At 36.7% G+C, this 25,774-nt stretch overlaps 1 protein-coding gene across 6 annotated transcripts in view; it reads left to right on the top strand.

Moving 5' to 3' along the window:
• The window catches only part of SLC4A10 (solute carrier family 4 member 10), a 146,317-nt gene that overhangs the window by 62,293 nt on the left and 58,250 nt on the right, over positions 1 to 25,774 (top strand). For all 6 annotated transcript variants that reach the window (XM_058027921.1, XM_058027923.1, XM_058027920.1 and 3 more), the window contains 3 exons: positions 4,266 to 4,412; positions 13,824 to 13,962; positions 20,853 to 21,013. In XM_058027921.1, coding sequence (XP_057883904.1) covers positions 4,266 to 4,412; positions 13,824 to 13,962; positions 20,853 to 21,013 — 447 coding nt within the window. The remainder of the gene's footprint in view (positions 1 to 4,265; positions 4,413 to 13,823; positions 13,963 to 20,852; positions 21,014 to 25,774) is intronic.

The raw sequence follows: 25,774 nt of genomic DNA, 5'->3' as shown, positions 1-25,774 counted from the left end.
ACATTAGCATCAGTAGTGTTTTATCATAGAAAGACTACGATTTTGTCCTTGCAAAAACACCCTCTGAACTCAGATGTTGATTTATTCCAGATGGGCTGCTAGGAAAGTGAAGCATGAACACATGCATTTTTTTCAGTATTAAGATTTAGGACCAAGTAATTTTATAAAACAGACCCACTGAGAAAATACAATAATACATAAAGATTATTTACAGTGTGAAAGCTTATTAAAGAAATGCAATGCACTGAATTGATCTGCTCTACAATGACGTTTATACAGAGCTATACATCCACTGGTAAATTGTAAAAAGATTATTTTTAATAAAAGAATATTCTGAATCAAATTGCATATAGCTGGGGAAAAAAACCCAGAATATAAAGTTAGTTCAAATTTATAGCATAAGAAGCTTGTGGTTTACCTTCAAAGCAAGAAATCACTCTTTGGGTTAAAGTATTTAAGGATTGAGAAATAATAATCCTTGTTATGAATAATTCTTTTTTAATTTTTATGGGATTACATTAAACACAAATGATAGTATAAAATATTTAAGAGGAGTCCTATTAATTATTATTAGCTTTGATACAGATGAAAATACATACAAACGTGTGGAAAAATCAGAATCTCCCCATAACTTTTGAAGAAAAAATTATTGTGCTGTAAGTGTCTTCAGTTTGTGGAGGTATGAAATCATTGCCCTAGAAAAGACAGATATGAAACATATATTATTAATATGAATATGTCTCTGCATTTCTTAGAATAAAATCTAAGTAGAAGTGTTGTTTGAGATTGCTGAAAGGAGAAAGGAGAAATTATTCATTTCTTAAAGTTTTTTAAGAACCCAATAGCAAATTAATAATCTAAAAACCCAGGCTCAGAATAGGAAGAATTTTCTGCGTATCCCTTGAGAATGACTGAAGTAACATCTAGAAATGGTTTTCAGAACCTGGCATTCTGTGTCTTTAAAACCAGAAGCTTATCCTGGCTACCTATCTTACACCTTAAATAAATGGAAAGAAAAAGAAATGTAGTGGGATTTCTAGAGCTCTGGAAACACATAACTCATTTTAATTGATGATGCTTGATGACTTAACTTAGGTACTTCTGGAAATCCCATTACAGTTCTTTAGTGATATGACATTTCAAGGGAAAATGGAGATGGAGAGAAAGGATTTGTAAATATTTCCCTTAATTTAGTAGAAGTAAGATATTTTTAAAGGAATGCTAAGAGTACAGGCTTTTTTGCCCCAACACTTCCCATTCTTCCAAAAACAATTTTAACACAAAAAACATACCCATTTGGTAGGGAGAGGAGTGTGTTATGTTCCCCTCTTAAACCATATGTCAGCTCTGTGTGAGAATGGCTGTTAGGTTGTACCTGATGTCTATGGTTTGTACCCTGATGTAACCTGCAGTTGTTACTATTTCCCATACTTCAGTGTCTTTGTAGCCTTGCCAAAAGACTGAGAAATTATAATCTAATTGAGCTAGGTCCGGTAAAAATGTATGGCAGAGCAGAATTATTTTCCAATATTTGAGCAATATTCAGTCATTTTAAGTTGGCATCCTGATGAAGTAAGTAATAAAAGACACAAAAAAGTTCGTAAAGATAAATGAAAGAAATGCCCATATATGATCAGTTATTATCTATAAGGATACCCTGGATAGTGGATATCCTGGTTGATCCTGAGTTCACTCAGTTGTAGAGGCCCTTTCTTGTTAGAAATTTTAATCAGGTTTTCCTGAGATCTGCCCTGCTCTGTCCATATTTGACCTTCAGTCTTGGCAAATGTAGAGAGCTCTCTGGAAACTCTTGTTTAATAATGCCTTGGACAATTTGTACAGAAAAATGTACATTACATTCTAGCTCATAATACTTACCATGAAAAGGTTACTTGAAGTAAGGTAATACAGTAATTGGATTTCTTTTGTATTTCCTCTTTCTTTTTTTTTTTTTTTTTTGCTGCTTCTATCATTCATTGTCATTTTGTCAGCAATTCAGAATTCATTACTCTTTTGTTCCCAGATGGTCTCTTTTTGCTCCACAGTTGTGATCTTTTAATAAACCAGAACTACTTAACTCTCAGATTTTTTGCTTTTTGCTCTATGATTTTTCTGTAGAGAACTATTGCTTTTCCCCTGTCACTTTCTTTGCCTCTTATATGTCTGAACCTTGTAACAAGCACCTACCTTTCTCCATGTGTTTATTGAAATTATGCCTCAGTAGCACTCTGCTGGTCTCAGTAGGTTCACACAGAAAGACTAAAATCCACTTTGTTTTTTCCTGATGTCTATTTCAGTTTCCAGGTTCCTGGTTTTTTTCCAGTGAACTGATTTTGTCTGTATAAGGAAAATTGTTGTGGCATTCAGACACACACACACACACACACGAATGTTCTGGCGCTGTATCTCAGTGTACTGAATAAAGAACAGTCTGGACTCAAGTACTGCTTTCAGCCCTGGAAATTAATTGAAATGTGAGTCTCAATCAGCATTTCCTGATGCAGGTACAATCTGATCATTGACGTGGGAGAAAACTAGGATAAGCATGCCCACTTCTATCACAAAGCAGCAGGAATGTACTTAGTAACTAAATTAAAAAAGGAATCTATTTGCACCTCTGGAAATTACTGAAGTCTTAGGAACAGTAAACCTTCCTTTCAAAATGTTGTTTTGCTTTTTCTTCTATCCAAGGAGAGGGATAAGGAAATGTAAAGTACTGCATTACTCATGTCCTTCAGTATTTTTAAATGAATTTTTCCTTGTGTCATGCATTACTGACGGCAATGCATTTGAAATACACAAAAGGCAACAGTTCTCTTTAAACCATTTCTCGAGTTAAATGTGATAAGCAAGAAGAAAGAGGTATATAATAAATAAATAAATAGTTTTCAACTCGCGGGCATTGTATTAGGAAGATCTCCTCCCTCTACAAGAACAGTCTCTCAAAAATTGATGCCTCTTCTTTCTAGCCTCCTCTACATGGATCAGTGTTAGGGAAGTAACTAGTGTGGTGTCCAGACTCTTTTCTCCAGGATTTTTAGCTCTGCCTCTGCAGAGAATTCCTGTCAGTATTGAATTTCTTTGATGTTTTGTGACACTTGCTGCCTTGCTGTGTTTTCTGCCTCCTCTGGAGTCTCCATGGGATTAAAAGATCACGTGCTACCTTAGCTTAGTGTTCTTGACCTTTTTTGGATGATTGACACTGCTGAATGATTACAGCAAAACAGCAAATATCCATGAGCTGTGTTGTGTTCATTTCAAGGAGAAAATAATGTGATTTGAGATGAGTAATCTGTGCTATGTCTTTCTGCTGAGTAAATGTAGAAGACCTGCCTGTAGTGAGTCACAATTCCTTTCCCATTTGTTCTGGTTAGTGCACATTTCTGCTGTGCTCTCCCCCTTCTAAATGCTTTACTTGCTCTGATCCTGTTAGCCCACATAGCTAAGAGACCTAAATATTTTGGGCTTGATCAGCAACATAAAATTTGTCAGGCTTGAAGGCAGCAGGCATGCAATATGTACCCTCTTATATATTTAAAAAAATACAACAGAAGAAATGAAAGCACCCTAAGATACCAGCAATATATTTGTGATGTGAGCATGTAAAGTGGTATAGAGATTTTGTGCTCTTGCTTACAGAGTGTTTTATTGTTTTTTTTCAATTTCTTTTTTTCCCTCTTTCTTCTTCGTTTTTTATTCAATGAATTTCCCACAAGAATTCTGTCAAGGTTTGGCTCATAAATAGGAATGAGATTGGTAAAGTTCTTGTACACAAAAAGCAAACAGCAACTTTACCAAATGTTCAATCCAAAGAGATCCATGTGTCTCTTTATGTTACTGTTTTGGAAGACATTTAACAGAACACCTGTCTGGCTTTAATGAAAGTTCAAATATAAAGATGCAAATTTGAAGGAAAAAAAATCTGGCACTGCATCACAAGGACTTCAGTGCTGGAATTGCTTCCTGTATCAAGGGGTTGTGTATCTGTGATGCTTAATCATCATCATTCAAGTCAGTACTGTTATGACTATTGACATTAGATTAATAAATATTATATAACTTCAAAATTATCACAAGAATGATACCATTAGTGCTATTAAGGATATTTATACTGTTAAATATCCTTGTAAGGATATTTATACTGTTGTGATATTTATAAGGTTGTAATACTGCTATTTTTACTGTTGTTATGTTGCCATTGTTCCCTTCTCAAAGACACCTTTTTTAGCTGTTCCTTTCTCAAAGACACCTTTTTTTACCTGTAGGCCATCGAACATTGTTCATTGGGGTTCATGTGCCACTGGGTGGAAGAAAAAGTCACCGACGCCATCGGCACCGCGGGCATAAACACAGAAAGAGAGACAGAGAGCGGGACTCAGGATTAGAAGATGGGAGAGAATCTCCTCCTTTTGGTAAGACAAATTTTATTTTTGGGTAGGTCTTTAAGTAATAAATGTCAGCATGATTGTGCATAATCTGTCCTGTTATCACTTGGACGTGATTAGCAGCAGGGTTTTGGAGAATCCACAGAGCCCCTGCAGGTGATTGGTTCCTTTGAACAAATCCACTGAGGGGCAGCAGCCAGTGGCAGTCAGTACATGAGGAGGCTCAGTGGTTTCCAGCACTGAAGGAGCACTGTGGGAGCTGTTCCTAAGCGTTCTCACAGAGACAGAGGGGGGAAATGCTTTATGGCACCAGCTGCCCTCAGGGTAGGCTCTGGAGTATCTGCCCCTAAAGCGTAACAGAGAAGAGCTGTGGTCCTTTACAATTAGTTTTGTAATAATGTTGATGTTACTGAAGCTGCAGTGTTTTATCAGATTCAAACCATGGTCTAGGTTGTGTTTACCTTTTTCCTAACATGACACTGTAAATGTGCCATTGTAACATGGATCTGCTAGCTGTGGACTTGAGGGAAAAGCGGGGAAGAATACCTTTCAGTAAACAAACATGATATGAAACTCCTGAAGTTCTCAAAATTTAAGTTAGAAAACATTACAGAGGAGAGAAGAAGGTAGTCATTAATAAATTAGTCAAGCTTTATCTCAAAACATGAGAATATTACATGCTGTTTAAAAATACAAAGTGCATGCGATGAAATGTCCAAGGCTATGGAAAGTGTTTAAAATATAATGGAAGCATGTGTACAAAACAATTTTCTAAACCATTAGGGAAATGTACCACTGCAATTTCAGGTTACAGAATAGTAATTATAAGACTTTCTTTTAATCAGAATTTTGTATCATGTGCGTGGAAAGCCTTTGAACAAGTATATTGTAAGTGATGATGGACAGAGCTTGAAATTCTCAAATCTTGCACAATGGTTTATTATACTGCGAGTAAAACAAAGTCAAGACTTTTTCAAACTTAGCAGATTCAAGTTATGTTTCGAAGACTGAACAGCGAAGAAAAAATTGGCTGTGGTGGTTCTGTCTGGAATGGATTTCAAATGTACAAAGACCCAATACTATATTGAAACCAGTTTCTTGGAAAAAAACAAAGTTCATAAATTATTAAAACAGTTTTTGAAAAGAATATGCATATATACATATAAAGTCAGATTAAAAAGAAACAATTGAAAGTTACATTAGCCAAGAAGTGAGATATCTTGAACTATGAAACAGTGTCTTCTGTTGAGTCATCTGGTTTTATTTAAGTGCCAGTATGTGACACATTTTGGCTGAGAACTTAGCTCTGTTCTTTCAACTTCTGGAGACCTAGGCCTGTGTCCTTCTTAATGTCAAAAGTAAAAAAAAAAAGAAGAAATTAGCTGGCTGAATCTGTTCTTAATAGTCTTTGACATTTGTGCATGCAATAAAATACAATGTTCAACATAATTCTATGTTAGTTAAAGCAGCCTATGTTCAAAGGATCTCTGAGGGTGAAATAGCAGTAATATGAAAAAAGATAGTCTTGAAGTAGATTTGTAGCATGATGGTCACTGCACTCATCCTCCAGTGTACCTCAAGAAATGAGTAGAGATCTGCAGTTTTTAAAGTCACAATTTCATTTTTAAAGGTATTATCGTTACCAGTTCAAGGATGTGTGTAAGTGGTGTCACTTGACAGACAAGTTACAGGCCGGAAACATGGAAATCTTTTCTGGATTCAGACTGCTGAAGATATTCTTCAAAGTGCTTGGTTGATAAGAATTCAAAGAATCCAAAGATAGAAGCAGAAATCTGGAAATATCTGGTCTTTTCACCCTGAATAATTATCTGAATAGTAAATTTTGAGGGTTTTCCCCTTTGTCTATCTGACTCCTGGAAGTTGGGCCAGTGAAACAGATTTTGAGCTTTGACATTGGTTCATCCAGGCAGAAATGACAAGAATGAAAAGATTTACATAATCAAGGCACGTCTGAAAATGCTACAGTGATGGTGAGGTTAAGAACATACAGAACAGGCAGACAAAATAATACAGAGATTAATAGTAGTCAATATACGCCTCCTTCTTTCACTTTAGTTTTTCCTTACAGGAGTTTCAGACAATTTGCTGTGCTGCCTGGAGCAAAGCATTGCCTTCAGAGAGAATATAAGCATGATTTTTCTATGCTTTATTTGCACAGAGGGAGCAACAGATACTTCCCACACTAAATCTGAACCTACTAAACCTCTATAAGCTTTTTAGCTGTCCTTCCCCATGACTCCAAGTTTCTAACAATAACCAGAAGTGAAGGAAGCTCAAAGGAAGGCAATACACTTCCTTTTTCTGATGTGTAACTCAATATGGGGGACTGTATTACCTGAGAGAGTAGATCCAAACTAGTCCCTTAATTTATAAATCATTCTGATTTAATTGAGCAAGCAGAAATGCTTAGCTCCATCTTTCTATTGACACCTTTTAATGCTTTTCTGCCAAATAGTAGAAGGCTGTATGCTCGGGAACTGTGAAGGAGGAGGGGAAAGAAAAAAACATTTTGATGAGCAGGTGCAAGAAGAAAAGATGGAGAAAATAAGCACTGTGAGACCAACTGATGGAAAACAGTGCTTTGAAGTAAGTCAGAAAAATACATAAGGATTTTTATGATACAAGAGAATAAATTAGCAGTGTTTTGAAGCAGTGAAGTATGAAAGGAGATATAATAAAAGTAAAAGATCCAACCACTGAATAATAGAGATTCTGGAACAAGTAAAGACCTGAAATATTCAGACATGAAGTGCTCCACAGTGCTGAGTTAACCCAGCATGGGATAAAGCATTATTTTCTGTCATAATCTATAACTGTATAATTTATAACTTTTTCTGTGCAGCACCATCACGTGCAGCCCTTGCTCTGCTGTCACTGCTGCAGGAGCTGTGCAGTGCACCTTGTGCTGGGGCCTCTGTGGGTCCCATGCAGAGTCACAGGTGCCACCTGGTTCCTGTCCAGTAAAAACCAATTCCTTTAATGTTTTCTGTGTATCAGCGTGGGTGGAAAACACCTCTAATCAGTGCAATGACAATAGGGGGAAGCTTCCCGGTAATTCCTTTGAATCCTGGCTGGGAAAGCTGTAACAGCTATTTTCTGGGAAGGTGGGAAGGTTTCTGCAGAGAATAGATTTTTTTAGAACATTCTGACATTGACTCATTAGCTTTTTTTTTATCTCTTACTGTCATTTTAAAAAAATAACCCAAGCGTTCTCAGTGTACAGATTCAGAGATAACTCCAGATTAGACAAATAATATGCAGAATATGTACTTAGTAGGATGAAAGAGAGTCCTGTCATTTAGGGGCACAGATCAGGTACTCAGGTTTGGGTTTTGTTTTCCCTACACCTGGTTCTTACTCTCTGTCTGTTGCCTCTTAATGAGATGAGGTTGTAAAAGGTGTTTCCATTTTGCAATAACGATGTGCCTGTAATGGCACAATTTACAGATTTGATGGTTTGCACATTGGGAGGGTTTTTTGGGTAGTAAAAACTGTAAGCTAAGTGATTTCAGCGGCCTAGGTTTTCACCATCTGGTCTCTTAAGTTTCTTCTTTTTGAAGAGAAGGAGAAATTCAGTGCATTTATCCACTCTAGTTAAAAATGCAGTAGTGCTGTTTATTTTACTGAAGAGGTTTACTCTTCTCAGCTGAAATGCTGCTGTTGTAATTAAGGCCCCAGTTTCATTTCTGCCTTAAGCTCCCCTTCTCCACAGTTTTCCTTGTGGGGTAAGCGACTGCTTAGGAATTAAATTAGGAATTGATGCAAATTAAAACTTATTTGGTTAAAAAAAAAGGCTCTTTCTAGCCTGGGGCATCTCCGTGGTGCTGCTTGTGAGGGCAGTGGGTGCCAGCCCCTGTGAGCTGCAGGGCCACGAGGCTCCATCAGTGCCGTGGGTCGTGGTGGCACTGAAAGCCTGCTGCACATTTCCCTTTGGCTGGTGGGGTTGCACTTGCTTGTGTGCATGTGGATTTTAGTGACAGTTTTCTGTGCCTTTTTTGATGTTTGTTGTTTGCCTGTAGCCAGTGAAACAGCTTTTTGGTAGTCATCAGTTAAAGATATTTAATAGCTGTTTTAAAATTGTGGAAGAGGGAGACTTTGGCTCTGAACTGGATGTCTCTAAGGACAGGTTTTGTTGAGGGTTAAAGTGAACACAGCTGTGAGAGCTGTGGGGTTTGATTACAGCCTCATGTGTGTCCTGTATGAGTAGACACTGTTGAAGCTTGTGGAAGGTTTGGTTTGTTCTTTTAAGAAATCTGGATTTAGTAATCCCTTGTTTTAAAGAGGCTTAAATTTGTAATTCATGATATTGGATGTGGCAAGGCAAGCAGAGCCTGACACAGGACTGGACACACAGCTCAGGAAAGGCTCTGGAGGCAATGCAGACAAAAAAACTGAGTTGCCCAATGGGGCTTCTTTTGGTTAGTAGAAGGACCTGAAGAAAGTAAATCTAAAAGACTCAGCAGGATGTATTTGGTACCTAAACTCAAGTGCTGAAGGGCTATTAGTGGGGTAAATTTAATTATTTGTGAAGAGTATGGCTGTTAAGAGAATTCACCTACTCTTAACTGTAGGCTTGTATGAGGAATGATGAACCCAGACATTTGAATCTCTGGGCAGCTGTGGCACAGATTGCTGCAAATCTGGATTAAAATAATGTATCATAACTGCAGTTTTAAGAATCTAGCAAAAAAAGAGGATAATTAAAGCTTGGGAATTGTCCATATTGTCAGATCCAAAAGATATGATTATTTGCCATAGCCCTGGGTTGATGGAAATAGTTCATGTCAAGAAAATGCTGGGTTCCCTGAAGCAGATTGTACCTGCAGGGATAAAGTGCCAGAGCATAACCAAAGGAATACTTTCTCCCAACCCAACATGTGATTTCTAAGGTCTGTGAAGAGACTTTCAGAAGTGTCCTGTATGGCTGTTTGCTCTTTTATGTGCACTTTAGTAATGCAAATTTAGTTTAAACTTTTACTAAGTTTTCTAATTAATGAATTCATGATCCTTACCTGTACTGATTGCTGAGCTAAGGGCAGGGTCCAATCTGCAAAGGAAGGAGGTTAGGGGAGAATCCCCATCCACCACTTCTGTGGTGAGTACAAGCAGGAGGATTGTGAATGTTTGTGTCTGAAATGATCCTTTCTTTTCTCTGCTCCTGTGAATTTCCACTTGGATTGTGAGGGATTAATGTCAACTGTGCTACACTTGCTAACTCCCAGTCTGCTCTTTGTCCTGTACAGTAAGTAATAAAAAAAATAGCTTACATATTTATTATTATTTTGACGTGGATGAGAAGAGTACAGAGCATGGATTAAAACTTGTATATGTTGTTTACTATCTTATGGGAATTTCTGTAATGAAAGTTTTAATTTAATAGTTAGCATGTTTTCCAATGTGGAAAAATTAATCTCTTGCTTGATCATCTGCTGACCCCAGTGAGAAGTATTTGGCTACTAATTCTACCCTTTAATGCAGGTTTGACAGGCTGAGAAATACAGGGAGTGTTACCAGACATACATTTTTTCACTCTTTCTAGAGTTTATCAAGAACAGAGGACAGAATTTAGGTGCATTTTCTATGTACTGAAAGCTGTATTTCTGCTTGTGACATCGCCTGGTGGATTGTGTGCAGTTCTGCCTGATGGCAGGGAGGTTTGTCCCAGTGAAACCCTGGCACCCACTGAGGAGGTGTGGGTTACTCTCGCTGGTGTAGTGGAACAGAATGTTTGCTGAATTTACGTGAAGGGACTGAGAGTGATCCTCCTTTGTTACCCCAGACCAAGTCTTGATTTTACCTTATTCCCTTAGACAAGAGGGAGCAGCCCTGACCCAGAGTTGTGGTCGCAATTGGGGATGTTCTAATTGGGGAAAATGCCAGTTATGGCTCCTTTCTACTTGTGTTTTGCAAGGTGGGAAAGTGTTGTGGGACACCTTTTGCCACTGCCTGCACTCAGCGCTGTTCCAGGGAGCAGCTCCTTGTTTCCCTCTGGGAATTAGTTTATTAGACACTCTAGCTTTCAAATCTGCTCTTTTGGTGTGTTCTGTGCCCACATCTTGCATTTGTTTTAGGGTTGTTGATGCCTGTACAAGGAGTCATAAATAGATCAGTATATCAGGTTTCTGCAGGGTCACTCCCTTTCTGCAGCACTGAGTCCCACTTTGGATTTGTGTGTACAACAGTAGCTTAACCACCGGGTCTTACCCTTTTATTAGGCCAGTGGAATTAGCTAGATTTTTAAATGTGTAATTCTCAGAATTTTCATGCATGCAATGAATTCGAGGTATCAGAGGTAGTTTGGAGGCAAGTGCTGCACATATGAAATGAGCACAAGCCCAGGGAAACCCAGGGATAAAACAGAGGGGCTGGTGGAGCCACAGGAATCAGAAAGCTGCTTCAGTTTTCCTGACTGAGACTGTTCATTAGCCAAGTAGGAGTGCTTGGTGATGGTACCCCAGCTCCTGTTGCGCACGAGGCTTTCTACCCAGTTCTAGCTGGTCGTGGAGGGTTTCCTGAACTGGTGATGAACAAGTTCCTTGGGAGAATCATCAGCTGCTTATTGTGATACTTCAAGTTCATGTTGCTTCTGATAACTCTGATATAAAATAATTACAGTGATAGAAATACTACTGTAACTGATTAGTCTCACTCATTATTTTTTTTAAAGTGTAATCTAGATTGTTCTCATTACTTTTTAGAAATAGCAATAATAGTATGAAGGATTTTTTTTTTGTGCTGGCTGCACTACTTGAAGTAGGGATAGACAAAAATAATATTCAAGCCAATTTCTGTTTGCCTAGACTGCAGAAAACATTGTGTCCTAGTTTGCAAATATTATGCTTCTGCACTGAGGATTAAGTTATCACAGTTTGACAGTCAGCAATTGAAGTATTCTTCCATACTGATTTTGAATCACATATTACTAATTTTCTATATAACACATTAATGGCATATTTGGTATTTATTACTCCTATGAATATGAGCCAAATCTATCTGGCATTGCTCATGAATAGTCCTTTTAATTCAGTTTTACAAGTGGAACCAACAGATTTGTTGTTTTTATTATAATTTTCCTATTGTTTATGTCTTAGAATTTGGTCCTTGAAATAAAATTATTGTATCATAAAGCAAGTGATAACTTTTTTTCAGTTTCAGCTTGTTGTCTGAAAATGAAGCTGTGACTTGCAGGTTTCAAATATCAATAGAAATCACAGCAGTAAAGAAGGACAGAATCTAGCAGCTTTTTTTACTGCTTTGTTAACAAGGAAGAAGATAATTTAGTGCATATTTCGTCATTTCTATAAATGTGGTGCTCAGGGGTGTGGTTTGGTGGTGGACTTGGCAGTGCTTGGTCCCCATGATGTTGGATGTCTGAAAGATTCTGATTCACTGTTGTCAGTCAAGTAGCTTGTTACACAGAAGACCCAGTAAGAGCAAATTACTGCAGTGAGGTGACTCCTTGTTGCTGCTTACCTGACTTCAAGAGGTTTCTGATCCTCTGCTCTCCTCCCACGCTGAAAGCTTGTACTTGCATGAGGATCATGACTGTCACAGAGCTGCAGCTCTGCTGTGCAACACTGCTCATTTATTACTTAACAGTAGCAGTTGCTGTAAATCAGTTCTGGTGCTGATTTTATCAACAGTACAGGATGTTCCTGGCAATGCTTATTCTCAGATGCTAGCTGCAGTCCAGCTCTCTACCAAAGTAGCTTGTTTTCCATGTTCTGTTAGTAGTCATATGCACTAATCCATTGTAAATTCCTATCTCACTGAATTTTGTCCTTCTGGAAATCAGTTTTAAGAAGTTGCACACTTCTTAACTAGAATGTACTTTTTTGTCTCTGATTTAAAGAAAAAAGTGAACATTTTTAAAGAAAAAAAAAGACGACTGAACAGTAAGAGAGATGAGAAAGCAAAGAAAGGGTAAAGTGGAAGAGTTTCTTGCTGTTCTTCAGTGATTCACCAAAAGTAATTCCTTTAGCTGTGCCCCTTGCAGCTCCATCCTCTGGTTCTTTGTAGTACCCGCGTCCAAACATCTCTTCCCTCTCTCCTGTATTTCTCCTTGGGTTTAATTTCCTTGCTTTGTGAAGGAGTAAATAGGCTTTAGTGCACTAGATCTTTACACTCTGTTAAAGCAAATAGACCTCAGGTGAAAACTGTCATGTATTGTTTGTGTTTCCTTGCTATAGCAAGTTTAGTACTGCTATCAAAAAGGTATCTCTATTGATGAATTTAATTTTCTGTGTCAGTGGCCCATTTAATTGTTTGGATCAGAGCTGTGTTTTCTCTTTAATTAGCATTCAATGGGTGCTATAATCTCATTTTTTCCAATATTCAAAGAGCTTTAAGACCCTGTGCAGTGATGCTCTTTGCTGTTAGATGGAACAATGTAGCTTGTCTTACAAATATGTTATAGAAGTGAACTTCATTTAGACAATGTTCAAGGAGTCACTGAGCTGTTCTGCTGGATAATCAGTTTTTCAGTTCACTGGCAGCCTGGCCTCTCTCAGTTCTCACAAAGGACTTTTGGTTCCTTTCAGAAATCTAAAATGCATTAGCAGAAAAAGCAGCCATGTATTGCTAGAGAGGCTGTGCTTCATCAGAGTTTGTTCATTGAGATTTGCATTTAAATAAGCAAATAGGATATAGGACTTTTTAAATACAGCACTTGAGCTATGAACATTGAATATACATGTACTTTAAGATGCTCTGTGAATTTTTTGAGTGAAAAAACAATAGCATGTCTTCAAAAATATATTTAGCTATCTGCACTGAAAGGTTATGAAGGAAATTAATCAATAATAGTATTGAAAGGGAAGTCAGGAAGAATAAAATGAGTAAGCTGGGACAGGTTAAAAAGTTGTGTATCTCAAGCAGCCTAACGAAGTAGAAAGAGTTAACAAAGGGGCAAGTGTCAAGTCTGCAATTGTATATTCACATTAGGCAGGTTACATTTGGTGTATTTCTCCTACAGCAAAGATTTCACATTTAGTATTCTGTCTTTATGACCTGAGCTAGATCTGCAGATGTAGACTTATGAAGTGGTAAAGTAGATTTTCCTAACACTGGAGTAAAAGTCTTTTATCAACTTTATTCAGCTTTATCTGTGTTTCTGTGCTGCTTCTGTATTTTTTTTTCTGGGAGATACCATTCCAACTTCCAATACACCCTGTTTCTATACATCAGGTCATAGCTTTGGAGGAGTTTTTTGAAAAGTGCACTTGACAACTACAGTAAATGAGGATGTCTCATTCTGAATGTGTTTGTGTGTAATTGAATGTTCTTACAGAAGAACTGTAAATTTTTTTGTGTGGCAGTAAGTGATGTGCGTGAAAACATCTGGATGATCTTATAACATTTGTTTTCTCAGGGCAAGAAAACTGGTGTTTTGGACTTGATATTTTTATTTTTCTCCAGATACCCCATCACAAAGGGTGCAGTTTATTCTTGGAACAGAAGATGATGATGAGGAACACATTCCTCATGATCTCTTCACTGAGCTTGATGAGATCTGCTGGCGTGAAGGAGAGGATGCAGAGTGGAGAGAGACAGCAAGGTGAGCATTTCCATATCTGTATGTTTCTTATCTGTAGGTATTGGTTTCTGGTGTATTGAGGAATGACTTCAAAGCTGTAGCAAGCTCAGGGACAGATTTTGGATATAAAGCTTAAATAAAACCATAATTTTAATCCTTTGTCTGCTAGTATTACTACAGCACCCATCATTTCCCAGAGCCAAATATTTTCATTTGGATTTATGAATATAGGTCAGAGTGAATACTGATGGAAAACAAAAAGTAAATATACCATATATATGAATTAAAATAATTGGGTCAGTTCATATTTTATCTTCTAATTTAAAGAATCTTTCAAACTTCATATTTTGTTTGAATACTCAAGAAAGTGGTAAGGGAGCCATCATAAAGAGATTAAAGCAAGGACTGAGATTACTTTTTGAGCAGTAGAACTTTTACATATTCTAAGTTGCCATGAGCAGTTTGAGATTGAGTATTCAGTGTTGGATTATTTTATTTCTGCAAAATTACTGGGAAAGACTTTTAGATTGCATTTCTGCTGTGAAAAATAATACCGGTACAGAACTTTTCTTTTCATTGTATATTTTTTTCCTTGAGCATTTAAATGGGAAATAATTTGCTTAGTTTCATTAAGAATTTACATTTTACAGCAGTGTTTATTTTTCATCTTGAAACCTTAGTTCTTCCTCTCCCTCTCAGTTTTTGATGGTGTTTCTCAATGGTGCCCAAAAGTCTGTGTAATATATATATTTTGTAGAACATAAACTGCAAAATTTCTGGAAGGATTTTGTGGGTAACTATGTATGTGGGCTGTCTGACATGAATATGGCTGGTAGTTTTCTTTCTAATTTTACTGAAGATTTCTACTTTCCCAGAGGGCCAAAAATTGTCTATGACCTTCCCTTCCATTATCTGTTCATAGGCAGCATAGGCAGATGCTAAATATACATTTTTATGTGTAGAAAATTCTCATATGGGGATTGTGCTGCAAAAGGAAGGCAGTAATGTTCCTAAATAATCTTATTAATATTCAAAGAGAGAAAATCTAATCAAGGTAATCGTCTGCAATGTTCTCATACTGATTAGGAATACATAGAACTTCTCTAGGAGGGGTATCAACTTCTGTTGAAATTAAAAAGTAAAAATCATGTATGTTACATTATTTTTAAGCAGGGAAATAGCAACTTCTTTAGTTCAACTTAACAAAAATCCTTGGCAAATTATTAAAGAATTGTGTTTCTGAAAATTATAACAATTTCTGTCAGCAAGTGGTTCTGATGAAGATAGAATTCAAAAGGAGTAGGTGAAATAAATTTCTGTTCAGTTGATCTGTTTATATGTACAGCCTTCTCAATTGTTGTTTGTGAAATGAAAAATTAAAAATGTTTAATAAAAACGAGATTTTTTAAAAAAGGCAGGACAAAATCGGCAAATAAAAATACATTTTTCAAGCTCAGAAAATACAAGAGTGACATGATAGGTGATAGTAAAATTTTCATTAGCTTTAGCTGTAAGATGGAAAGAAAGGATGCTGTGTGGAAAGAACTGGCCAAGATAAATGGTCTTTTCCAGTTTGGATCCCCAGATTTCAGACCGCATTTGGCATGGGGTGACTGGTTAGAAAAGAAGGAGATGGCAAGGAAATTACCAAATTTAAAATGAAGATAAGACTCAAAGTGCTTCTCTGTGCAAATAAGAGGGTGCAATAATTTCCATCCCAGAAAGGTGAAAGAACATGTATTTAATGGGTAGAGCAATTCCTGTCTCTCTGAGTCTGTCAGGTGTGCTGTGATAATCCAAACACAGCAGTAGTATTAAAGAAAGGATAAAAATGGTTGGGGCAAACAGAGCCCTTATAGTCCAATTTCAGAGCCATACAATGCTTGAAGGAAAGAAAAATTATAGACTTGGATATAAGTGGGAAATTGGATAAAATGCAATACAATGGTATGTCATGTCAGACTAAGTTAATAATGCTCTTTAATCAGGTAATTGGTTTTTGTTTTTCTGACAAAGAAAAAACAGTGAATCTCAGTTTTTCCAAGTAAAACATTTGGTATGGTATAGCAGTGGGAATGTATTACTTAAACCGCATTCTAGTGTAAAAATGTTATTAGCAGGTCAGGAACTATTTGAAGAGGTGCAGCAGGCCATGCTGAGAGATTATACTATTGGTGTGAAAGGTAGTGACAGCTAACTTCTGAAGAATGAGGCTTAATAAATAGATTTATTATTGAATTTAAAAATGGGATTATAATAAGGAAACTTGCTGATAATAAGAAATTAGGAGGTATTACTCCTCTAGAAATAGATAAAGGTATCACACACAAAGAACCAAGTGGCTTTGAGTAGAGTAATAGAAATGGGATGGGGTTTAATGTGCAAGATCATGTGCTTAGAAACTAATACACTGGGTCACTTTAAATACCTGTGGTTAATTCAGGACTTCAGAATTACCAATTTGACTAAAAGCATGGTATGGAGAAGATACAACCTGAATTTGTTGCTGTTCCAGGCTTATTGTATGTTTTTCATCTGTGTGCAAAATGTCACTTGGAAATATTTGTAAATCTTACTGTTTGGCTTTGGATGTAGTTTCAGGTAGAGATTAATTACATTTAATGAGAGTGATAGCCCTAAGTGGGTATGCATTCATTTCACCAAGCTCTGCACTTGGTGCGCCTGGACTGAAGTGTTGGGCTGGCCCTGATGAAGCACATCTGTATCTTGGTATTTTCAGTTTGATTGAAAGTGCACTGGACTTTTCTGTTCCAGGATCTGATTTAGACTGTCCCATCCATGGAATTAGTTGGTGAGCAGAATGGAATGAATAGCTTGGTTATGTTGATATAGGGATAATTTTTTTTCTCCATCAATTGATTTCAAGCCAGAAGAAACACATACCTTTTAAAATCAATAGTCATTCTTACAGTAGTTTTTGTACGTGGCCCAGCTGTACAGTTGTGCATTCTCTATGGAGATGATGCATAGTTTCTAGTCTGGAAAAAAAATCTGGTAAGTTTGTGGAGAAATGTGCTGAAGTGTAACAGTTGGATTTATTTTATACACCAAATAGTGTGGCTGCAAGTTGCAGCTGTTGGGAAGCCAGTTCATGTGTCATGGGTGGAAAGTGGTGCCTGCTTTGTAGCAAGTTTTACCCAGACTTTTGAGACTCATTTATCTGCTAGTATCAACCAAACATATCTGGAGAATATCACTATTTTTTTGGAGCAGAAGAAGTTATATTGTAAGGAAGAAAATAGGAAGAAACTTAGAACCAGGAGGAAAGTGCTTAAGCTTAAATTTCAATGCACAGTTAGGAAAATAAACTCATGTCCATAGTTTAGAAAGTAAATTGTTAATAGTGACTAGAAAATAGATGGGTTAGGGAAAGTTAGGAAGTGTAGTGCATTTTCCCTGGATCAAAACTTTCTTCCAAAGAAAGTGGGTCGCAAGAAACATAAGTTTCTCACTGTTGCTTAGTTCCTGACATGCTTGTATTCTTTGGTTGGTTTTCAAATCGGTGTGGGCAGGCACAAGCTCATGTGGAAATTGATGCAGATTGAAATATTACATTAAAACCATTAACTGTTGTGAGTACATTCTCCATCTCTCTGCTGCAGACATACCACACTACTAAACAGGTAAATACAGTCACCCACTTCATATTGTGCAGAAAATGCAGTAACTGTGTCTAAAATGAAGCACGTGCACTCTTTTATTGATGCCTGAGAAAGTGATGAAGCTGGTGTTAGAAGCTAGGACATGTACATAAGGTGTGTGTACCCACCCTAGCCTGAGTTGTATTTTTCCTATAGTAACATGCCTTGCTGAAACTCTTGTTGGCATGTTTTTTCTAGCAAGCATTCTATCTGAGGAACTAAACTGTGTTATCAGTAGACCTGTGCCAGTCTGTAGCAGTAAAAGAAAGCTGTAGGGATGAAAGTGCTCTTCCATGCAATCACACACAACAGAGATAGCTCCAGATGTGTTCCAGTTGCAGGGGATGCGTGTGACATGAGCTCAATAGGGGCCAATGATGTTTCCAAGAAACTAAGAAAGGCTTTTATCTGTCAGTCATACCAATTTAAGGGGTTAAACTGCAAAAGTAAATATATTTAAATTTCTCTTTGAGAAACTAAAAGGAGTACAAAATGGGCAAACTGGGATCTATGCCTGAGTTTGTATTTCAAAGCCACTTCTGTCATGGAGCCTTGCTCATGAATTCAGAGGATTGATCAAATGGTATTATGATTTTTAAAACTACTGAAAACTTAGAATTGAAAGGCTCTGCATAAGATTAGAGTTGTTTTATGTTTGCTTCTACTCTTTCTCATTTGATATGTTAAATAAGGATTATCTGACATAACAGACATATTTCTGTAAAGACAAAAGGTGGTAAATAGTACAATGCTGTTCCTTTGATGAAATTAGCAAACTTATGATATGCTTATTAAAATCAAAATAGAAATTTATTTCAAACATAGAATGCTCTCAGCTGGACATGATTTAATTCCATGTCCTGGCTTGTTGACTCATTGAGTAACAATGTATGATAATGTGTTTAAACACCTAAGTTTCAGCAGCAGTAGGAAATGGGGTGCAACCCATACAATTATAGTATTCCAGTTCATGGAAATGCAGAGGATCACAATGGCAAGTAAAATTATTTGAGCAGTAGCAATAGTTTCCTATGGATTTTTATGCACCAATGGGTAAGCTTTAATGTCTGACAATACAAACTCTAATTAAAGCTGTTTTCATGATTTAGACTTCTCTGTGTCCCTGGTATGTTACAAGCTCTGATAAGAAGCCTGCCTCTGTCCAGTCACCTGTCTTAGATTTTTAAGAACATGCTTGTCTTTTATTGCTCTTTTAAAATCTATTTACAGCTGGTCAGTAGATTTAAATTAGGAAATATCAAGGACAGACTGTAGCAGCATAATCAGATAAGCAATGTTGAAGACTGATTTACATGAACAAAAGGTAATGACAGTATGAGGTTTCTGATGATATTTTGTCAAACTCGATGCTTGGATAATTTCTTTTAGACTATAGGAAACATGGGTTTTACTTTTTTTTCTGAATCATCATAAAAGATATAACAAGCTAAGCACAAATAATAAGATATGTAATAACACTATTAATAATTCATAGTAACAGAAATAATTAAGAATACTCAAGCATAAAGGTCTTATAAATCTCCTAAAGAGATTAGAAACATACACAGAAATGGAGGTATGAGAAGAGAAAAAGGTAGGTATTTTGCAGAGTCTTGGTACACAATAGTTTAAACAGGACAATAAATGTACCATATTTGTGGTGCTGTGGGTACAAATAGGTACTGCACATTTTTCAACTTGGAAACAAGAGTGCCATTAATAAGATAGGAGCAGCCTCTTCTTAGGGAGTTCAAGTGTAAGTGCAAAATGAAAAAAAAATTTAAGAACTAGTTTTTCTTCTCACATGCTTCTTCCCTGAGTTGTTGTAGGCTTTCCTTTAATAGTATAGCTTTGAATTTGATGGGGAGAAGTGTGTTAAATTGTGTTTGATGTCCCTTTGGACATGGAGTTGAAAATTTATTTGGAAAATCTCATTTGCATATGCAAATTCGATTTCATGGTTTGGCTTTGTGGAAGCAAATTTTTGTGCTGTGTCCTCCTTGCTGCTTCTCTGGAGGAATGCAAAGGTGAAGGGGATGGGCTGAGAAGAGAAAACAGAATACAGCAAAGGGAGTGGGGAACAGGTCTGATGAAGAGCAAAGAGTTCTCATGGGCAAAGACCAAGCACAGAAACTGGCTGGTTTCCTCACAGAGGAAATGGAGGGAAAATGTTTCAATACAAAGAGGAGGAGAGGACTAGACATAGGAGACTGGAGATTTTGAAGGACCCAAGGAGTTGAGGCAAATTGTCCCTATAAATAATGAGAGGCTGATTTGAAGGCAGCTGGGACAGTTCCTTCAGGATGCGAGCAGGTATGCTGCTGCTGAGTGGGTCAGTGAAGCGATGGCTGCTTGCAGGGTGGCAGCAAAAGGGGAAGAACTTGGTACACAAGGACTGAAAGGAGAAAAGTGTCTAAAATGTGGGTATACTTGGGTATTTTAGAAGTAGGAGCAGAGCATGTGTGGCCCTGGAACAGAGGAGGACAGCTGTGATAGCTGCTTTGCTGGGCTGTGAGGCTTAGTAAAACTGGAAATTCCTCAGCCTTAAAGGTTAAGGCTTTACATTTCCCTGCTGCCTGGAAATGTGTGAAGAAGCTGTCCAGGTGTGAGGCTCTGCTTGGCTGCTCTGCTGCCATGTCCATATAAAAGAGCTGAGAGCTGTGGAGTCAAGCAGTACAGGCATGTGCTGTGCCTGCAGCTGTCCAAACCTTGCTAGGCTGGCAGGGCCCCACACAGCAGCATCCCTGTGTGACTTCTCAGATGTTTGTTTGTTTGTTTAATATTCTTTTAACATTTTCAGTGCAATATTTATCAGTAGAGAATTCAGTCTCAAGCAAGTTCGTCTGGCTGGATGGTAACAAAAGACTTGAGATCCTTTCATGCCAGTTTCTTATATCCTTTTACATTTTTGAGGTTTCTCTAGACTCCTTTCCACACAACTTGTTATTCTATCACAGAAATATCATTGTAAGCCAAAGAATTAGTCAAAGTTCTTGTAGAGTACAAAGATAATTGCTTAATATATTTATCTCTTCATCTCTGTGGTCAGAACTTAACCTCAAAAATGATATAATGCAGCATTATTAAAGAAGTAGACAATGGAAGTTTCTCATATTTCCTAAAAGGGAAGAATAAAGTGAAATCTAAAGACATACTTAACGTCTTTGTCTGTACTTTCAGCATTCATAGAAATAATTAATTTTTCATTTCTTATGCACAATGGAGTTATAAAATTGATTGTTTGTGTAGGTGGTTGAAGTTTGAAGAAGATGTAGAGGATGGTGGAGAGAGGTGGAGCAAGCCCTACGTTGCCACACTGTCACTTCACAGCTTGTTTGAGCTGAGGAGCTGCATCCTGAATGGCACAGTTCTTTTGGACATGAGAGCTAACTCCATAGAGGAAATTGCAGGTATGCGTCAATGTTTCATTTATTGGCTATAAAAATTATTTAATAAAAATGAAATGCTTACCAAGAAAGTTGTTGCATAATAATCAATTCAGTTTAGAAACTCCTCGGAAGTGTTTTTCTCAATTTACTAGAAAAGAAACTCATGTCTGGCACAGTTAATAAATATTTTATTTATATTTTTTATGTGGAATCTGTTGCTTTAAGAATCAATTTTTGAATAAAGAAGAGAATTAAAATGGAAGAAAGAGGGTAGTTTGGTTAGATTTAATTAGAGCTGGCATGTTCTCTGCTCCTGCCATGCCGCCTAAAGTGAATGAGGCGTGTGCTAACTTTCACAAACTTAATCTACTGCTATGCTAATTACAGGCAATCTAGCTTAAAAAACCCCAAAACATAGGGAAGTATTTATTGCAATTAAATTACATGAAAACAGATATGTCTCTGACTTGAGAATGAAATCAGGAGTAATGATAGAGTGTATGATTTTAAAAGAAATTTTAGGTACAATTAACTTAAGATAAACTTGAGTGCATTTTTTCCAATAGAAGTTAATTTGGTAGTTGCAGTTCTAGAGCTTGTGGGAGCTTCTGAGCAAAACAAAACAAATGGATGAGTCTTCTCTCCCAAAAGTATAAGTGAGATTGAGACTAAATGCCATTTCCTGCTTTCCTGGTATTTTCCTGACTGTAACTAGTCTAGGAAATATACAAAGAACAAAGAAATAACATTTTCTAACACTCAAGATTATCAAGAAAACTGCTTTGTGAACGATATATAAGTGTCCCATATAAATTTAATTTTACTTATTTTAATTGTAGGGGAGATATTGTTTGGTGGGCTGTATTTAACAGTGGAATTAAAGTTGGTTCAGATTGTGGTAACTGCTTTTTGTATTTACTTTTCCCAAATTGTTTATGTCAAACTGATGCAAGATATTATTAATATAAATCTGCAGAAACTTGTGTTCCTGCTCTGTGCCGAGATCTGATTCTTCCATGACTCATAGTCTGAATTAGATCTTCAAAATTTGTCATCATGAGAAATAAGCATGAAGAATAAAAAGCAGCCCATTTGAAAGAACAAAGGTGTCTATCAGTATGTTGCTTTATTATTTATTTATACATAATTAAGGAGTATTTTGGTCAGCTGCTTAATATTCTTGTATCATTTCTTTGCTTAAATAGTGTGCTGGGTTTTTCAATCTTGAGCTTTACATTCTTAATCCAGAAACCACTCAACTTAGTCTATAGTCAGCTAAGAAAGCCCTTCCAGAATTGTTTCTTTTAGTAGGTAAAAAAGTAAGGATGAATGCAAAAAAACCCCAACTTCAGGGAGCATCCTTTTTTCCCCCTGTTTTTGAAAAATACAGTATATTTTCCAATATAGTGAGACCCCAATTAATTACTGTTTATAATCTCAGAACTTAGTTATAGTGATTTGGTTTCAGTTAATATGGCCAAGGATTTGAGCATTTGTAATGCGAATCTTGGAACTCACCACAGATTTAAGTTGTTCTTCAGCAGAGAATTTGGAGAGTTACCCTCACGCTATTGTAAGTCAGCCCTAGTTGTGGCTTATCCTGGTTTGTTGATTAGGAAAACCTATTCTGAGAAGAGGCTTTAGGATGATTTTCATTAAATGAAATGTACCATTTTCATTTAAAAAGTGTCTGTTGTTGTGGCAGATTTGGGTGCATTTTATTTGTTGTTTTATTTGCTTGAAGTGGTAGGCATCCCTTTCTGATAAGGTGACCGGACACATGATAAGGTTTGCATGAGTTGTGCTTGGTCTTCGAGAGAAGATTGTTTTTCCTCCTTTGCAGATTCAATAAGCAATGAACTATTCTTTTTTAAAAAAACTTTGCAGCAGGTGCTTCAGGCAACTGAATCATTCTGTAAATTACTTGCATTCTGTCAGGTTTCTTTGAAGACATTTAATTTTTTTTGTGTTTTCTTCAGAAATAAAGTTGCTACTCTGGTTGCTTTTCTCTGTTGTTATTATTTGTGCAAATATTTTCTCTGTTATTATTATTTTCTTTGTTAATATTATTTGCAGCAATGCTATTCAGCTTTTCTTCAATCAAGTCCCTTTGGAATTTGTTACTTTACTGCTATGTCTGTAATTCCTGGTCTCCAGTGATTAGACAATGTTACCTAGAGTCAGTAGGCAGCACTGCAAGAAGGAAAGACTGATAGTGGTGGTGATAAGCACACCAGCAGGGCCTGTGTGCTGATTATCTTAGAAATATGACAATTCCAAATAATATGGCAGGGAGCACGTTTTACTTGGAAGTGATTGCTGGACCTGAAGATTAGGCAGGACTGGTATGTCTCAGTGTGTTGTTTTTGCATCATGGAAGTGATGCCACACTCAGGAAATCCTTTGTTGTCTGTTCCAGTCAGTTGCTATTCCCCGTTAGAATCCTTATCTTGTGCTATAGAAGGCAAATGCTGTTTTCACCAGGAACTGTTATGTATTCCATTTGTATCTGACAGTCCTGATGCTTTAGAATTTGAAGAAATGGCTGCTCTCACCTGTTGGCTTCAATTTTTTTTTTTCAGTATTCAGGTCTTGCTAATTGCCTTGCCAGCTATCCTCATGCCAGGCTTGTCCAGCAGTCCTGGTGATCACTTTTGGTTTTGGTTCCCTGTTACTGTGTATGCCACCTTTAGAAGAGTTTGTGAAAACAGGTTATGCCCTATGGCTTTAAGGGTACTCCTGAATTAAATTTATTCATGTGCTTCTGATTAATAGTTTAATGTTTTGGTTTTTTAATGCAATCTTTTGATAATTTTACTGCATTGCTATAATGCATCATCTTTTGAGAACAAATACATTATTTGTGCACATGTACTTTCTTCTTGCCTTTGTTAGCAAGAAATGTGTGCTGTGTATTTATTGGTGATGTCTTGCTATCTGGGCTATATTCCAATATCAAATTACATTGCTATTAATGCAGTGCCAGTCTTCATATCCTTGAAAGAGATGTACTTAAACTTTATTGCTAAATTGAGACTAAGAATTCCTATTTGTTTTAGTCAAGGCTTTTAATCTATAAACACTTACTCACTAATGCATTAAACTCTTAGCACTTAGCCCTTGAGAATTTCTATTATTAAAGTCTGTATTTTAAGACATTAATGGGCTTGTGGTAAAATGTGTGGTACAGATGAAAGCCACCTTTTGTAGTGTTTGCATGGTTTCCAGAACCATGTATTTTGTATTTTATCTCTAGAAACAATGACAGTTCTGCATAAAAATATTTTGGCACTGTTTATGTGGTGAGAATTTTAAAATAATCCTGTATTCCAACGTGTCCATTCTCTATTAGGTCTTTTTCATTCCAGCTGTCATATTTAAAAATTACTTCATCTACAATATTGTATATTTCTTTGGACAGGCACACAATTTTCCTTGTTGCAAAAGAGCTTATTCATACCTACTATGCTGAATTCACTGACAGCATCTTATTATAATAGAGACTTCTGAGATGAGTTTCCAACACTGTCATCATACATCAGAACAGCATGTTTGTTCCTGAATTTCTGAAATTGTTCTTAATTTTTGTAAGATGGATTTTGCTTGTCTTGCAAAGAGCTCAGTTTCCTCTGCTGAACTTTATCCTGTTTAAAAATGCAATTTCTATTGCACATATTTTGGGGGAGTTATTACTGTTTCTAATATGTGATGTTATTTTTTCATATGTCTTTGCAGTGACTCCTGAATCAGTAAGTTAGCACTCCATGCACAAGGAATTCCTCTGAACATTATGTAGTAATATTTTATCGATCACTTCTGTATAGAACATATGCTAAAAGGAAGTCTGAAAAATCTATGTAATCAAAACAGTTTATTTTGGAACTTGTCTCTTGAGGATGTATTTGCCAGAATCTGGCGGTACCATTAGAGAGCAGCTTCACTGTGTTGTTCAAGTTGGCAGATGAAAATGTTCTCTTTTGATATTTTCATTTAGTTCCTTTGAAACCATGTAGATTCTCAGATTACCATCTGGTTTTTTGATTATAACCACTGAATGAACCCAAAAGGTTCCTCTATTTAACATATGATGCCATTTTCTGTTGTTTGGTTCAAAAACTATTCAGTCCAGCCTTTAATGGCAATACTTTCTTTACAGCATGAGCCACAGAACTTGCACATTCTTGTAGTTGTGCAGTGTTCTGTGAACAAATGTCAAACCTTGTCAAATACAAACTGTGGCCTCACAGTGGAGCTTTGGCGACTTGCACATATTTGAAATATTCTCATTTATTTTAAATGGTTTAATTGTAATAATGGTTTCTTTTTAAAATTAAGTTTGAAATCTACCCTTCCTTTCCAATCCCAAGATCTGTTTTTCCCCAAGCAGTCTTTTGTATGTTCCCTACGATTGAATTTTCAATCTGTGTAACAGCTTAATCTTGTGATTGAGGTCACCAGACTCTGTGCTCAGCAACTCAGGGCATTACATCCCAAGTGTGCAATTTTATTGATTTCGGTAATATCATGTTAAGCTTTCAATCTGAATAAGTCTTCTTTTACCTTTGTTTGCTTTAAGCTATATTACTCCATAATAACCACATATTTTAACTGGCTCAAGTTGAGATTTTATTTCATTGGAGCCTTTTGTTTCATCTGCAGCACTCACACTGTGTTATGTTTCTGACAGTGCTTTTATGGTACATTTAACTTTTATTACAAACACTGTAATAAAGCGTGGGATTGCCTGTGAGTAATCTGCTTCTCTGTTTGACCCTACACCTG

The sequence above is a fragment of the Melospiza georgiana genome, chromosome 7, assembly GCF_028018845.1.
Source record: "Melospiza georgiana isolate bMelGeo1 chromosome 7, bMelGeo1.pri, whole genome shotgun sequence".
Taxonomy (NCBI): Eukaryota; Metazoa; Chordata; class Aves; order Passeriformes; family Passerellidae; genus Melospiza; species Melospiza georgiana.
The sequence above is the reverse complement of the archived record's forward strand: the minus strand, read 5'-3'. Positions and strand labels throughout refer to the sequence as shown.